We start from the raw sequence: 15934 nt of genomic DNA on the forward strand, positions 1-15934 counted from the left end.
GACATGCCCATGCCCCAATTCCAGATCTGGGTGGCGCCCAACAGGGGACGCGCACGAGCCACCAACCGTTCCCCCGATCGTCGCCCACACGACTGAAAAGGAAACCACAGTCGCCACCATGGTGCCTGCCGGAGAGCCAACCATACGGACCGCCATCCGGAGCCGCCTCCCTGGCATCCATGTCACCCACCAACGACAACATAGTGTAACAACCATAGTTGGAGGAGTAAAAGGCAGCTCCTTCCACTCCTTGCCCGGCATCAGACACGAAGTTTGGGACGGCACCACCACCGTAGGGCCCCTACCCTGTGACCCCAGCCAGTCTCGGTGGACCGGGGGGGGGGGGGCACAACTCCGCGACTCTCAACAGTCATCGACGAGCACCCTCGCACGACACCATGCCCGTGGCCCTCGACACTGCGCTGCCTAACAATGAAGTAATGTCTCAACCACCACCACCAATCACCGCACCCGCGGAGGGAAGGACCTCACCACCTACGAGCACCACCGGGATCGAACCCATTCTCACCTTGGGCCTCACCGCCAGATCTATGATACACCATTATTTAGCCTTCACAATAACGAGATTAGGGAGACAAAAAAGTGAAAAGAAGATTTATGTTGTTGTTGGCAAAAATAAGATGTGAGCATGGAAAGGACACATGTGGATCTAACAAAACTATGGAATAGATCCTCTAACATTGTCTTGTTGAAGCCAAACAATAATGACCCTCTTATTAGTTGTTGACTGAATTGTTTGAAAGCATAAGCTGAATAAATCCTCAAACAAGATATGTTTGAAAGTCAAGCAAATAATCAGAAACCTACTATTATCCTCAAAACAAGATATGTTTGAAAGTCAAGTAAATAATCAGAAACCTACTATTAATAAGGAGATTAGGGAGACAAAAAAGTATTCAAGTAAATAATCAGAAACCTACTATTAATAACGAGATCAAGGAGATAAAAAAGTATGCGGTGAGCGTGGATCGAACACGCGACCTTCAGATCTTCAGTCTGACGCTCTCCCAACTGAGCTATCCCCGCTTGATGTTTTCTGTGTGAAATTAACTAATTTATACAGATACCCACGCTCTTTAAATTTTGTTCCTCCTGCAAGCCCGAGAATCTCAACGTAGCAGCGATCACATTCAATGAAGATCAGTATTACACATCCCTTGAAACCGTAGCATAGACTTCTCGCTATATAATACTTACGTACATGACAATGTTTTTTACATGGAAATCTCTATGACGAAACAGTAGTAATAAGTACTACAAACTATGGAATAGTCCCGTTCGCTCATTACCAAATTGAGCACCAAATTATTTAATTAACCTGCAAATTTTCTTCTGGGAGAAAAGCTTTGCAGCATCAACCTCCGAGAACCAGCTCGAGAATGACGCGCTCCAACTCGCTCTCGTCCTTCTTTGCGCGGTAGATCTGCAGCGCCGCTTCCTTAACGGAAGCGAATGGATCAGTGCTCTCGCCGTCGCCGGCGCCACGGTTCCGGCGAGCAATCTCTTTGACGCAGGCGACGTGCAGGTACACGGTCTTGCAGGTGGAACGGTAGAACCAGGCCCTGCTCCTGCCTCTTTCCCGGCAGCTGCTGCACCGGTGAGACGCCTCCTTCCGAAGCTCCAGCGTGAGCTCCTCCTGAGGGATCACCAGCGGCAGTGCCGCGCAGCACGGGTGGAGGTTCATGCCCTTCTTGGCGGCGCAGTGGTAGTGCAGCCCGAGCACCTTCCCGCCGCAGGCGCCGCATGTCCTGCCGCCGGCGTCGCTGTGGCGCGGGTGCTCGAGGCGGAGCTGGAACTCTCTGCCCTTGAGCAATGGGTGCACCAGCGTGGCCTCTGCCAGGGCGCAGTCGCTGTGGAGGTCGAAGTCACAGGGTCGGCATGTGTACCGGTCCCCGGCGCCTAGCTCCTTGCAGACGTTGCACTGGAACTCCGCGGCGCCGGTGGCCATCAGCTTCAGCTTGTGCTCGGGGTGGGCGGGGTGGGAGATCTCCGCAGGAGCATCCTTGGAGAGGATAGTCATGGTTTTGTCCCCGGGCGCTCGGCTTATGGTGTTGAGAACTTCAGATATGATGGTTGGAGATTTGGGGTTCCTTGCGGTTAATAACTGCAGTGCAAAATGAAACAGGAGAGAGGTTATTTATAGCTAAGTTAGCACGCCGGACCAAGAGTATAGACAAGTGTATATGTCTCTGTCTTTGTGGAAACAAATATGAATATTACTACTAAACATAAAAACCGTGTACGTGTCTCTTTAACCTGAACCACGCATGCCATATTTGATCCGTTCTCATTCCTAATTGCTAGGATTTTTTTGTGTGTGATGTGCCAAGTCTGGATTTGAATAGCTACTGGTTATTACGTTGAGCTGATTTCGAATAAATAAATCTATCCTACTAATCGTGTTCCTCCCCAGAAAAGAAACGGAAATCTTATCTGGCTGACGTTCGCTGGGGGAGAGTGGCATTTCGTACTTTTTGCCAGAAAATGCCATGTTCCTCTGAAGAAAATGCCACGCCACACATAAACCCCTCCTGGCGAACGTTCGCTGGCTAAGGGGGCCCAAAAGAAAAGTAAGCTTACTCTTAACAGTCTGTATGAAGAAGCTAATTTATCATCATGTTTTTTCTGTTTTATTAGTTGGTCTAACAAGCATGACGACATATAGTTGAACCTGAACCAGGCATATGTCAGTTATGACTCACCCAAACGCTAGTTGTGGATAGCTACCGGTTATCTGGATACATCTATAGTGCTGATTATTAGAGATTTAGAGTTCCTTGCGGTTAACACCAATGCAAAATGAAACAGCAGAGAAGTTATTCATAGCTAAGTAAGCACACCGGACCAAATCTATGTGTCTCTGTCTCAATAGTCTTTAATGTTCTTATTCAAATTTGTTAGATGTAGAAGTTCTAGCTGGTCTAACAAGCTTAAAGATTATACAGTTGAACCTGAACCAGACATGTCATATTTGACTCGTCCACTTTCCTAATTGCTACGTCTGGATTTAAATAGCTACTGGTGTTGGTGTTGAGCTGATTTCGAATAAATAAATGAAGGGAATTTATATCTGTCCAAGTAAGCGCGTTTCTTACTGGGAAAAGAAAGTAAACGCGTACCTAACTGTCAGTCTGAAGAAGTTAATTTATCATCATGTTCTTACATGTTTTAGTTGGTCCAACAAGCAAAACGACGCGGTATAATCTGTTTTTTTAAGAACACCTCGTAATCAACAGGAACACCATACACCACTAAGAGAGTAGCGCCAGAAAATCTGACAAAAATCCAGAATATATGCAAGCGAAACAAGGAACCTAACCATCTAAACTATGCTTAGTTTGCAGCAAAACGACATACAGTTCAATCTAAACCATGCATATGTTTTTTATGAACCATATTTTTAAGCACCAACCGTAGAACAATTGTATAGAGATATTTTCCACTAATATAGAGATATTTACAAAAGATAAAAGCTAGAAATAAAGATCTACATTTATCCGTTCCTTTTTTGTGGAACAAAGAGAATCTATGGTTGATAATTATTTAGGACTGCAAACTTCATAGATGTGCGGCGATCCAGTCTTGATGAATGAGACGGTTCTTTGCTTTGATTCTGTACAGTAAAAGAAGGAGATCTTCCTTCAACCTATATTTCCAGCAGTTGACACTCGACACTTCTTTTCTGAAGACTTTTCCATTTCTTTGTGTCCAAATTTGCCAACATCCTTGAATGATGATGTCCAACGCTATTTCTCTTGGCAGTAGATTCTGAGTGAGCACGATGTCATCAAAGCAGGAGATCCCTCGATTTCTTGATGGAAACAGGTCATTCTAGCAGTCTTGTGAGAAGTCACAGTCCCAAAACAAATGCCTCAAAGTCTCCTCAGTGGCCTCATTGCAAAACACACAGTTGTAACATTCTAGGAACATTTTTTTTTTCCTATTAAGCAGGTTTCTCATGTTGATGCTGTCATGCAGAAGAAGCCAGAAAAATGTCTTATGTCTCAGTCTGTTTGCAGTCTTCCATATCTTTTTAAATAAAGGGTTGTCCTCAGTTCTTCAGCAGATTGATCTGTACATATTAATGGAAGAATACTTGTTATTCTGCCCAGTTCCAATCCAACTATCTGTATTTGTGGCTGGCCATTGAATTTGCATTAAGTTTTAAAGTTCAAGGAGTTGCCCATATGCTTGCTCTGACAGTGGTGTGTGCAATAGTTGTTGAAGGTCATTCTCATCAATCCAAGAGGCAGCTGATTGGAATTCATCCCTTACAAGTGAATGCAGTTCTGGCATTAATTCTGAAGGGGTATGTCCATCCATTTGTCATGCCAAAGTAATATAGATTTGCCATTGCCCATCTTGCTTTTATAGTTATCTTTGAATAATGGCAGTAGTTTCAGATGCATTTTCCACCAGGAAGATCCCTCAATTTTCCGCCCTGGTAAGTTTGTGTTGTAGTAAGTATCCCAGATCAGGTTTACCCAAGGCAGGTCTTCTTTGTTGAAGAACTTGTGCAAATTTTTCATCATGGGTGTCTTTTTATGGATAGAGATATTTAGAATTCCAAGTCCACCCTGATCTTTTGGTTGACAGACTTCATTCCAAGCAATGAGAGCAGGTCCAGTTTGTTCTTGCCCATATTTTCTTCAGAAGAAGTGTCTCAAATATTTGTTGATTTGTTCAATGATACTCCTTATAATTCTAGAGTGCTCATGAAGAATATTGGTAGAGCGGAGAAGACAACCTTAACCAGTAAGAATCTACCATCATATGATAAAAGGGTAGAGCAACCACTCAGTCTTCTTTCAATTTTTGGACAGATAGGGGTAAAAGCTTCAACTTTCAGTCTGTTAGAACTAATAGGAAGTCCTAAGTAGGTGAATGGAAAGCTCCCTTTTGCATCCAAGATCTCTGAGCAAAATAGCCAAATTTTCTTCTTGCACATTCAAAGGGACCAACATAGATTTGTTATAATTGATTTTCAGTCCTGTCTGTGCAGCATAGTGCTTGAGGATATTATTCACCTGCATTACCTGTCTATGATCTGCTGGTAAAACCAATATTGTGTCATCAGCATATTGAATGACAGGAAAATCCTTGTTTGATGTGGAAGGTAGAGGGTGCTGGATCATATTGGCTTCCATAGCTTTGATTAGGACTGTTTGCAGTAAATCAGCAGCCAACAAAAAGAAGGGGGAGTGTGGGTCTCCCTGTCTGACTCCTTTTTTGCATTTAAATTATTTCTAGGAATTCCATTCAGAAGCACAGAAGAAAAACCAGAATTGAACAACATTTTCATCCACATGATCCATCTTGGACCAAAACCTTTACCTTTGAGAAATATTTATGATGGAATTATGATAAATGAGATCAAAAGCCTTTTCAAAATCTAGCTTAAGAATAATCAATTCTTTCTTTGAGTGCTGGCATTGATGAATGAATTCAAAAGCCAGGCCAGACAATCTTGGATGGATCTAGATTTTAGAAATCCATATCGATTCTTGTGAACCAATTGCAAAATCACTTTCTGCGGTCTATTTGCAAGTAGTTTGGTGATGATTTTAATAGAACAATTCAATAAAGAGATTGGTCTAAAGTCATTGGCACTTAGGGGTTGTCTCTTTTTGGAACGAGTGTGATGAAGGAACTGTTGATTGCCTGAGGTCAACTGTGCCATTGTACAAATCCTTAATTAGATCATAAAAATCCTCTGAGATAATGTCCCAACAATTTTTAACAAAGTTTCCATTAAAGCCATCAGGACCAGGTGCTTTGTCAATTGGCATCTCCTTTATTACCAAATCAATTTCTTCTTTGGTAAAAGGCAGCTGAAGTTTAGACAACTGAAATTCATTTTGCAATAAGCTTGGTAGATGAAAAGGATTTTCAGTGACAGAAGTAATTCCAGTCTTTGTTTGAAGGATCTCCAACGTATAGCTGCTTTTGTATTGTGCTCAGTGTGCTCTTGTTGATTTTCGTCTCTCAATATTCCAATATGATTGCTTCTGTATTTGATGGTGGCTTTTGCTTTGAAGAATTTTGTGACTTCATCACTAAATTTGACCCATCTTATAGTGGCTCTCTACTTCCAATAGATGTTTCGATATTCTAGAAGTTTTCTCAGATGATCCTTCATAATATTCCTTCCATTCCATTCTGTAGTAGAAAGGGATCTATAGTCTTCTAGTGTATCATATATAAGGATTAGAGCATTGTCATTTTTAATACTCTTTTGGAGAGATTTGAAAGGTTTTTTGCCCAGATCTTAATACCTTTTCTAAGCCTTTTAAATTTTGTTGTAATTCTTTGAGCACTATTGTAGGTGATGACCCACAAGTGTAGGGGATCTATCGTAGTCCTTTTGATAAGTAAGAGTGTCGAACCCAACAAGGAGCAAAAGGAAATGACAAGCGGTTTTCAGCAAGGTATTCTCTGCAAGCACTGAAATTATCGGTAACACATAGTTTTATGATAAGATAATTCGTAATGGGTAAAAAGTAACAAAAGTAACTAAGGTGCAGCAAGGTGGCCCAATCCTTTTTGTAGCAAAGGACAAGCCTGGACAAACTCTTATATAAAGCAAAGCGCTCCCGAGGACACATGGGAATTATGTTCAAGTTAGTTTTCATCATGCTCATATGATTCACGTTCGTTACTTTGATAATTTGATATGTAAGTGGACCGGTGCTTGGGTGTTGTCATTCCTTGGACAAGCCTCCCACTTATGATTAACCCCTCTCGCAAGCATCCACAACTATGAAAGAAGAATTAAGGTAAACCTAACCATAACATGAAACATATGGATCCAAATCAGCCCCTTATGAAGCAATGCATAAACTAGGGTTTAAGATTTTGTCACTCTAGCAACCCATCATCTACTTATTACTTCTCAATGCCTTCCCCTAGGCCCAAATCATGGTGAAGTGTCATGTAGTCGATGTTCACATAACACCACTAGAGGAAAGACAACATACATCTCATCAAAATATCGAACGAATACCAAATTCACATGATTACTTATAACAAGACTTTTCCCATGTTCTCAGGAAAAATGTAACTACTCGCAAAGCATATTCATGTTCATAATCAGAGGAGTATTAATTATCATTAAGCCTCTCAAAATATGATCTTCCACCGAATAAACCAACTAGCATCAACTACAGGGAGTAATCAACACTACTAGCAACCTATAGGTACCAATCTGAGGTTTTGAGACAATGATCGGATACAAGAGATGAACTAGGGTTTGAGAGGAGATGGTGCTGGTGAAGATGTTGATGGATATTTACCCCCTCTCGATGAGAGGATCGATGGTGATGATGATGGCGATGATTTCCCCCTCCCAGAGGGATGTTTCCCCGGCAGAACAGCTCCGCCGGAGCCCTAGATTGGTTCTGCCCAGGTTCCGCCGCGAGACGGCGGTGCTTCATCCCGAAAGCTTCCTTTTGATTTTTTCCAGGTCAAAACACACCATATAGCAGAAGATGGGCATCAGGGGCCTGCTAGGTGGCCCACAAGGCAGGCGGGTGCGCCTAGGGGGGTAGGGCGCCCCCCACCCTTGTGGATGGCAAGTGGCCCCCTCTGGTGCTTTCTTTGCCCAATATTTTTTACTAATTCCAAAATGACTCTCTGTGAAGTTCCAGGACTTTTGGAGTTGTACAGAATAGGTCTCTAATATTTGCTCCCTCTTCATGTAAACCTTGTAAAATAAGAGAGAAAAGGCATAAGTATTGCACTATAATGTGTAATAACATCCCATAATGCAATAAATGTCAACATAAAAGCATGATGCAAATTGGACGTATCAAGTCCCCCAAGCTTAGACCTTGCTTGTCCTCAAGCGAAAGCCGAAATCGAAAAATATGTCCACGTGTTTAGAGATAGAGGTGTCGATAAAATAAAATACAGGCATGAGGGCATCATGATCATCTTTAGAATAACAACATATATTGTCATATAATTTCTTATGCTAAAGTAACAATTCATTCACAAGGTAAAGTATGAATCAAAAACTTCATCGAAAACTAACAAACTATGATCTCAGTCAATGAAGCAATTACAATTTATCATAACGTCGGAAATAGTCAATATAAGAGCTTTTCAGCAAGTCCACATACTCAACTATCATTTAGTCTTTCACAATTGCTAACACTCACACAATACTTATGGGTTCAAAGCTTCAATCGGACACAAAGAAAGACAGGGGCTTATAGTTTCGCCTCCCAACCTTCTACCTCAAGGGTAATGTCAACAATAATACTTTATGAAAACCTCCATCATACATATTTAGAGAGCAATTTTTATTGCTTGCGTTAATGACAACTTACTTGAAGGATCTTACTCAATCCATAGGTAGGTATGGTGGACTCTCATGGCAAGATTGGGTGTAAGGGATGTTTGGATGCACAAGTAGTATATCTACTTGGTGCAAAGAATTTGGCTAGCATGAGAGGAAAAGAAGCTCAACAAGTTGGAGGATCCATGACAATATAACTTCTATTCGGATATAAGAAAACATAACCCATTATGTTGTCTTCCTTGTCCAACACCAACTTTTTAGCATGTCATAATTTAATGAGTGCTCACAATTACAAAAGATTTCCAAGATAGTATATTTATATGTGAAAACCTCTCTTTCTTTATTACTTCCTATTAATTGCAACAATGACCAAAATTATGTTTGTCAACTCTCAACAAAATTTATTCATCATACTCTTTATATATGAAGTCATTAGTCTCCATAAGATCAATATATGATTTTTTCTTCTTGTTGTTCTTTCTTCAATTCCCTCAAGATCATAGCAAGAAAGCGAAGCTCTCTACTCAAAAAAACTACTCTTTATTATATATGACTCACGAACTCGATTACATAGATAGAGATCAAAACAAAACTCAAAGCTAGATCATACTAAAACTTTATTCTACTGGATCTAAATATAACCAAAAGTATTGAACTAAGAAAACGATAAAAGTAAAGGTGTGATGGTGATATGATACCGGGCACCTCCCCTAAGCTTGGCAGTTGCCAAGGAGAGTGCCCATACCCATGTATTTAGGATTCTTTCTTCGGCGGTGGTGGTGATGGAGTTGTTGATGTAGTAGGCTTGTCATCCGTTTTCCAAGGCATAGGCTCACCATCATAGAAACATGAACGAGTCTCCGGGATCCTCAAATCTGCAGCCAAACTCATCCTCTTAAATATGTATTCATACTCAAAGTTTTGGTTTTGCAGGTCATAGATCTGGGCTTGGAGATGCTCGATTTTCTCATGAAGCTTTAAGATGGCCTCCCCGATGTTCTTGGCATCCAACTTGTGATTGTTGGTGAACTCCACGATCATCAAGTGATTAGCGTTGAGTCCATGTTCCACCATCCCTTGACACTTGAAAACTTGCTGCTCCATTTGCCTCGAGTCTTGTCTCCATGCTTCCGGTCTTCTTCAGCCCCTCAACATCACGGATGTGCAGCACCCCCTCACGCATCTCAAAGGTTTGAAGATGTTGCAGCACCTCCGCGAGGTAAGGGTTGATGACCTTCTCGAAAAACTTGTCCTTGGGGGGCACTTGGAGACGTCATGGTGATCTAGATCTGTCAGAAAAACAACTCGAAACAAGAACAGAGGATTTTGTCATGGTAGGTTGGTCAAAACCCTCGGGTGATTATATAATGAAATTTTACCGACCAAAAGAAGTATTGTGCAAGAAAATGGAGTCCGGGGGGCACACGAGATGGCCACAAGGCAGCGGGGCGTGCCCAGGGGGGTAGGGCGCGCCCTCCACCCTTCGGGTATCCTCGTATCTCTTTCCGACGACTTTTAATTTTCCTAATATTTTAAATATTCCAAAATAGAGAAAAATTGTTATTAGAACAGTTTTGGAGTCAGTTTACTTACCGTACCACATACCTATTCCTTTTCGGAGTCTGGAACGTTCTGGAAAGTATCCCTTATGTACTCCTCCGGTGTTATGGTATTAATTATATTTGTTTGAACATTTATGGGAGTACCTGAGATATATTTTTTGATCCTTTGACAGTTTACCACCTTCGGATTTGTTCATTCGGCGTTGTTAATTTTGATGCCACCGGAACGATGGACCTCCTCAATAATGTAAGGACCTTCCCATTTAGAGAGAAGCTTTCCTGCAAAAAATCTTAGACGAGAGTTGTATAGAAAAACATGATCACCTACATTAAACTCACACATTTGTATCCTCTTGTCATGCCATCTTTTAACCTTTTCTTTAAATAACTTGGCATTATCATAGGCTTGGGTTCTCCATTCATCAAGTGAGCTAATGTCAAACAACCTATTCTCACCAGCAAGTTTGAAATCATAGTTGAGCTCCTTCATTGCCCAATAAGCTTTATGTTCTAGTTCAAGAGGTAAGTGCCAAGCCTTTCCATAAACCATTTTATAAGGAGACATACACATAGGGTTTTTATAAGAAGTTCTATAAGCCCATAATGCATCATCAAGTTTCTTAGACCAATTCTTTCTAGATATATTAACAGTCTTTTGCAAAATCAATTTAATCTCTATATTGCTCAATTCTACTTGACCACTAGACTGAGGATGATACGGAGATGCAATTCTATGGTTAACATCATACTTAGCAAGTATTTTACGGAAAGCACCATAAATAAAATGTGAACCACCATTAGTTATTAAATATCTAGGGACTCCAAACCTCAGAAAAATAACTTCTTTAAGCATCTTGATAGAATTGTTATGATCATCACTACTAGTTGGAATAGCTTCTACCCACTTAGTAACATAATCAACAGCAACTAGAATATGTGTATACCCATTAGAGGAAAGAAAAAGTCCCATATAATCAAAGCCCCAAACATCAAATGGTTCAATAACAAGTGAATAATTCATAGGCATTTCCTGACATCTACTAATATTACCAATCCTTTGGCAGTCATCACAAGACAAGGCAAACTTACGAGAATCCTTGAAGAGAGTGGGCCAATAAAAACTGGATTGCAATACCTTATGTGCAGTTCTATCTCTAGCGTGGTGTCCTTCGTAAGCCTCCGAGTGACACTTGCGTAGGATCTGTTCCTATTCATGCTCAGGTACACAACGTCTAATAACACCATATAGTCCTTCTTTATAAATGTATGGGTCATCCCAAAAGTAATGTCTTAAATCATAGAAAAACTGTTTCTTTTGCTGGTATGTGAAACTAGGTGGTACAAATTTAGCAACAATGTAACTAGCATAATCAGCATACCATGGAGTATTATGATAAGCATTTATGACATCTAATTGTTCATCAAGAAAGCTATTATCAATAGGAAGTGGGTCATCAAGAACATTGTCTAACCTAGACAAGTTGTCTGCAACGGGGTTCTCAGCTCCCTTTCTATCAATAATATGTAAATCAAATTCTTGTAACAAGAGAACCCATCTAATAAGTCTAGGTTTAGCATCTTTCTTTTCCATAAGATATTTAATAGCAGCATGATTAGTGTGAACAGTTACTTTGGAATCAACAATATAAGATCTAAACTTATCACAAGCAAAAACAACTGGTAAAAATTCCTTTTCAGTAGTAGCATAATTTCGCTGGGGACTGTCTAGAGTTTTACTAGCATAATGAATAACATTCAATTTCTTATCAACTCTTTGTCCTAGAACAGCACCAATAGCATAATCAGTAGCATCACACATAATTTCAAAGGGTAAATTCCAATCAGGTGGTTGAACAACAGGTGCAGAAATCAAGGCTTTCTTAAGTATTTCAAATGCTTCTACATAATCATCATCAAAAACAAAAGGAACATCTTTTTGCAAGAGATTTGTGAGAGGCCTAGAAATTTTAGAGAAGTCTTTAATAAACCTCATATAGAAAACAGCATGACCAAGGAAACTTCTTATACCTTTGATGTCTTTAGGACACAACATCTTTTCAATAGCATCTACTTTAGCTTTATACTTCAATACCTCTTTCAGAAATTTTGTGCCCCAAGACAATACCTTCATTAACCATAAAGTGGCACTTCTCCCAATTCAAGACAAGATTAGTTTCTTCACATCTCTGCAAAACTCGATCAAGGTTGCTTAAGAAATCATCAAAAGAAGTTCCGTAAATGGAGAAATCATCCATGAAAACCTCAACAATCTTTTCACAAAAGTCGGAGAATATAGCAGTCATAAATCTTTGAAAGGTAGCAGGTGCATTGCATAAACCAAAAGGCATACATCTATAAGCAAAGGTACCGAAAGGGCAAGTAAAAGTGGTATTTTCCTGATCATCTTTTGACACGGGTATTTGAGAAAAACCATAATAACCATCAAGAAAGCAAAAATGTGTATGTTTGGATAGTCTTTCTAGCATTTGATCAATAAAGGTAGAGGGTGATGATCTTTTCTAATAGCTTTATTTATTTGCGGAAATCAATTACCATTCTATAACCTGTAACAATTCTTGGTGGGATCAATTCATTCTTATCATTAGGAACAACAATAATACATCTCTTCTTAGGGACACAATGAACGAGACTTCCCACTTACTATCAGCAATAGGATAAAGTATACCTGCCTCCATAAGCTTTAGTATTTCATTTCTTACCACTTCTTTCATCTTAGGATTTAACAGTCGTTGATGATCAACAACTGGTTTAGCATCAGGTTCCAAATTAATTTTGTGTTGACATAGAGTGGGACTAATGCCCTTAAGATCATCAAGAGTATATCCAATAGCGTCACGGTTCTTCTTCAGAATTTTAAATAATTTATTTTCATCATGCTCTGAAAGGTTAGCACTAATAATAACATGATATATCTTCTTTTCATCAAGATAAGGATATTTCAAAGTATCACGTAATTGTTTAAGCTCAAAGACGAGATCTCTGTTGGTGGAGGAGGATCCCCAAAGATTTAAACAGGCAAATTGTGTTTCAAAATAGGTCCTTGATTAAAGAATATTCCATCTATTTCCCTTCTTTCATTCATAAACATATCATTTTCATGGTCTAGCAAATATTGTTCTAAAGGACCAGTAGGAGGCATGACGATAGAAGCAAGACCAATAATTTCATCCTTACTAGGCAATTCTTTATCATGGGGTTGTCTATGAAATTTAGAGAAATTAAAACCATGAGACATATCCCCTAAACCAACGGTAACAATATCCTTTTCACAGTCTATCTTAGCATTAACAGTATTCAAGAAAGGTCTACCAAATATAATGGGACAAAAAACATCATGTGGGGAACCAAGAACAAGAAAATCAGTAGGGTATTTAATTTTCCCACACAAGACTTCAACATCTCTAACAATCCCATTTGGTGATATAGTATCTCTATTGGCAAGCTTAATAGTAACATCAATATCTTCTATCTCAGCAGGTGCAATATCATTCATAATTTCTTAATATAAGGTAAAAGGAATTACACTCACACTAGCACCCACATCACACAAGCCATGATAACAATGATCTCCAATTTTAATGGAAACAACAGGCATGCCACACCGGTTCTATGTTTATCTTTAATATCGGGTTTAGCAATTCTAACAGCTTCATCACAGAAATAAATAACATGCCCATCAATATTATCAACCAAGAGATCTTTAAACATAGCAATACTAGGTTCAACTTTAACTTGTTCAAGGGGTGTAGGTGTTCTAGTATAACTCTTATGAACCACGTTTGAAGCTTTAGCATGATCCTTTATTCTAACAAGAAAAGGTTGTTTCTCAATATAAGCAGTAGGAACTATAGGATCAACATTATAGGTAATAGTTTCTTCTTCAACTTTAATAGGTTCTACTATTATTACTTCAATGGGAGGACGATATTTAACCCACTTCTCTTTAGGGAGATCAACATGAGTAGCAAATGATTCACAAAAAGAAGCTACTATCTCAGAGTCAAGTCCATATTTAGAGCTAAAATCACGAAAGGCATTGGTATCCATAAAATATTTAACACAATCAAACTTAAGGTTTATACCTGAATCCTTACCTTCATCGAGTTCCCAATCTTCAGAGTTGCGTTTAATTCTTTCCAATAAGTTGCATTTGAACTCAATATCCTTCTTCATAAAAGAACCAATACAAGAAGTATCAAGCATGGATCGATCATTATGAGAAAGCCGAGTATAAATTTTTTGAATAATAATTTCTCTTGAGATCTCATGATTGGGGCATGAATATAACATTGACTTAAGCCTACCCCAAACTTGAGCGATACTTTCTCCTTCACGAGGCCAAAAATTATATATATATAATTCCAATCACGATGAACCAGATGCATATGAAAACTTCTAATGAAATTCCAATTTCAATCGGTTGTAGTTCCATGATCCAATATCGTCACATAGCATAAACCATGCCAATGCCTTTCCCTTCAAAGATAAAGGGAAGACGTTCTTCTTGACAACATCCTCGGGTATACCTGCAAGCTTAAATAATCCACAAACTTCATCCACATAGATTAGGTGCATATCAGGATGTAATGTTCCATCTCCTGCATAAGGATTAGTTAGTAGTTTATCTATCATACCTGAAGGAATTTCATAATAAATATTTTCAGTAGGTGCAGTAGGTTGAGGAGAAACTCTTTTCTCTTTCGATCAAGGTGAAGATACCCCGAACAAGCCCCTCAAAGGATTATTTTCCTTAGTAACAAATGACAGTAAATTTCAGCACACTATATAGATGTTTCCTTACCAAAGGCGCTTCACTCCCAGGCAACGGCCCAGAAAAGAGTCTTGATAAACCACAAGTATAGGGGATCTATCATAGTCCTTTCGATAAGTAAGAGTGTCGAACCCAACGAGGAGTAGAAGGAAATGACAAGCGGTTTTCATCAAGGTATTCTCTATAAGCACTGAAATTGTCGGTAACAGATAGTTTTGTGATAAGATAATTCGTAACGGGTAACAAGTAACTAAGGTGCAGCAAGCTGGCCCAATCCTTTTTGTAGCAAAGGACAAGCCTAGACAAAGTCTTATATAAAGCAAAGTGCTCCCGAGGACACATGGGAATTATTGTCAAGTTAGTTTTCATCATGCTCATATGATTCGCGTTCGTTACTTTGATAATTTGATATGTGGGTGGACTGGTGCTTGGGTGCTGCCCTTCCTTGGACAAGCGTCCGACTTATGATTAACCCCTCCCGCAAGCATCCACAACTATGAAAGAAGAATTAAGGTAAACCTAACCATAGCATGAAACATATAGATCCAAATCAGCCCCTTACGAAGCAACACATAAACTAGGGTTTAAGCTTCTGTCACTCTAGCAACCCATCATCTATTTATTACTTCCCAACGCCTTCCCCTAGGCCCAAATCATAGTGAAGTGTCATGTAGTCGATGTTCACATAACACCAGTAGAGGAAAGACAACATACATCTCATCAAAATATCAAACGAATACCAAATTCACATGATTACTTATAACAAGACTTCTCCCATGTCCTCAGGAACACACGTAACTACTCACAAAGCATATTCATGTTCATAATCGGAGGAGTATTAATTATCATTAAGGATCTGAACATATGATCTTCCACCTAATAAATGAACTAGCATCAACTACAAGGAGTAATCAACACTACTAGCAACCCACAGGTACCAATCTGAGGTTTTGAGACAAAGATTGGATACAAGAGATGAACTAGGGTTTGAGAGGAGATGGTGCTGGTGAAGATGTTGATGGAGATTGACCCCCCTCGATGAGAGGATAGAGGGTGATGACAATGGTGATGATTTTGCCCTCCCGGAGGGATGTTTCCTCAGCAGAACAGCTCCTTCGGAGCCCTAGATTGGTTCTGCCTAGGTTCCGCCTCGAGACAGCGATGCTTCATCCCGAAAGCTTACTTCTGATTTTTTTTTCCAGGTCAAAACACACCATATAGTAGAAGATTGGCATCGGGGGCCTGCCAGGTGGCCCA

At 39.7% G+C, this 15934-nt stretch overlaps 1 protein-coding gene and 1 non-coding gene across 2 annotated transcripts; both read right to left on the bottom strand.

The window, feature by feature from the left end:
* Positions 1-974: 974 nt before the first annotated feature.
* On the bottom strand, positions 975-1047 carry TRNAF-GAA. Its single transcript has one exon. It is a non-coding gene; the product is annotated as a tRNA-Phe (tRNA).
* A 98-nt stretch (positions 1048-1145) lies between these two features.
* On the bottom strand, positions 1146-2109 carry LOC119340862. The gene has a single exon (XM_037612770.1). It carries the CDS (start codon positions 2039-2041, stop codon positions 1376-1378), a length of 666 nt encoding a protein of 221 aa, XP_037468667.1. The 5' UTR covers positions 2042-2109; the 3' UTR covers positions 1146-1375.
* Between the last annotated feature and the right edge of the window lie 13825 nt (positions 2110-15934).

The sequence above is a fragment of the Triticum dicoccoides genome, chromosome 7B (genome assembly GCF_002162155.2).
Source record: "Triticum dicoccoides isolate Atlit2015 ecotype Zavitan chromosome 7B, WEW_v2.0, whole genome shotgun sequence".
Lineage (NCBI taxonomy): Eukaryota > Viridiplantae > Streptophyta > Magnoliopsida > Poales > Poaceae > Triticum > Triticum dicoccoides.

What these genes read in the sequence shown, in the direction of transcription:
- LOC119340862 (XM_037612770.1), bottom strand. Translation starts at nt 2,041, where the DNA reads ATGACTATCCTCTCCAAGGATGCTCCTGCGGAGATCTCCCACCCCGCC.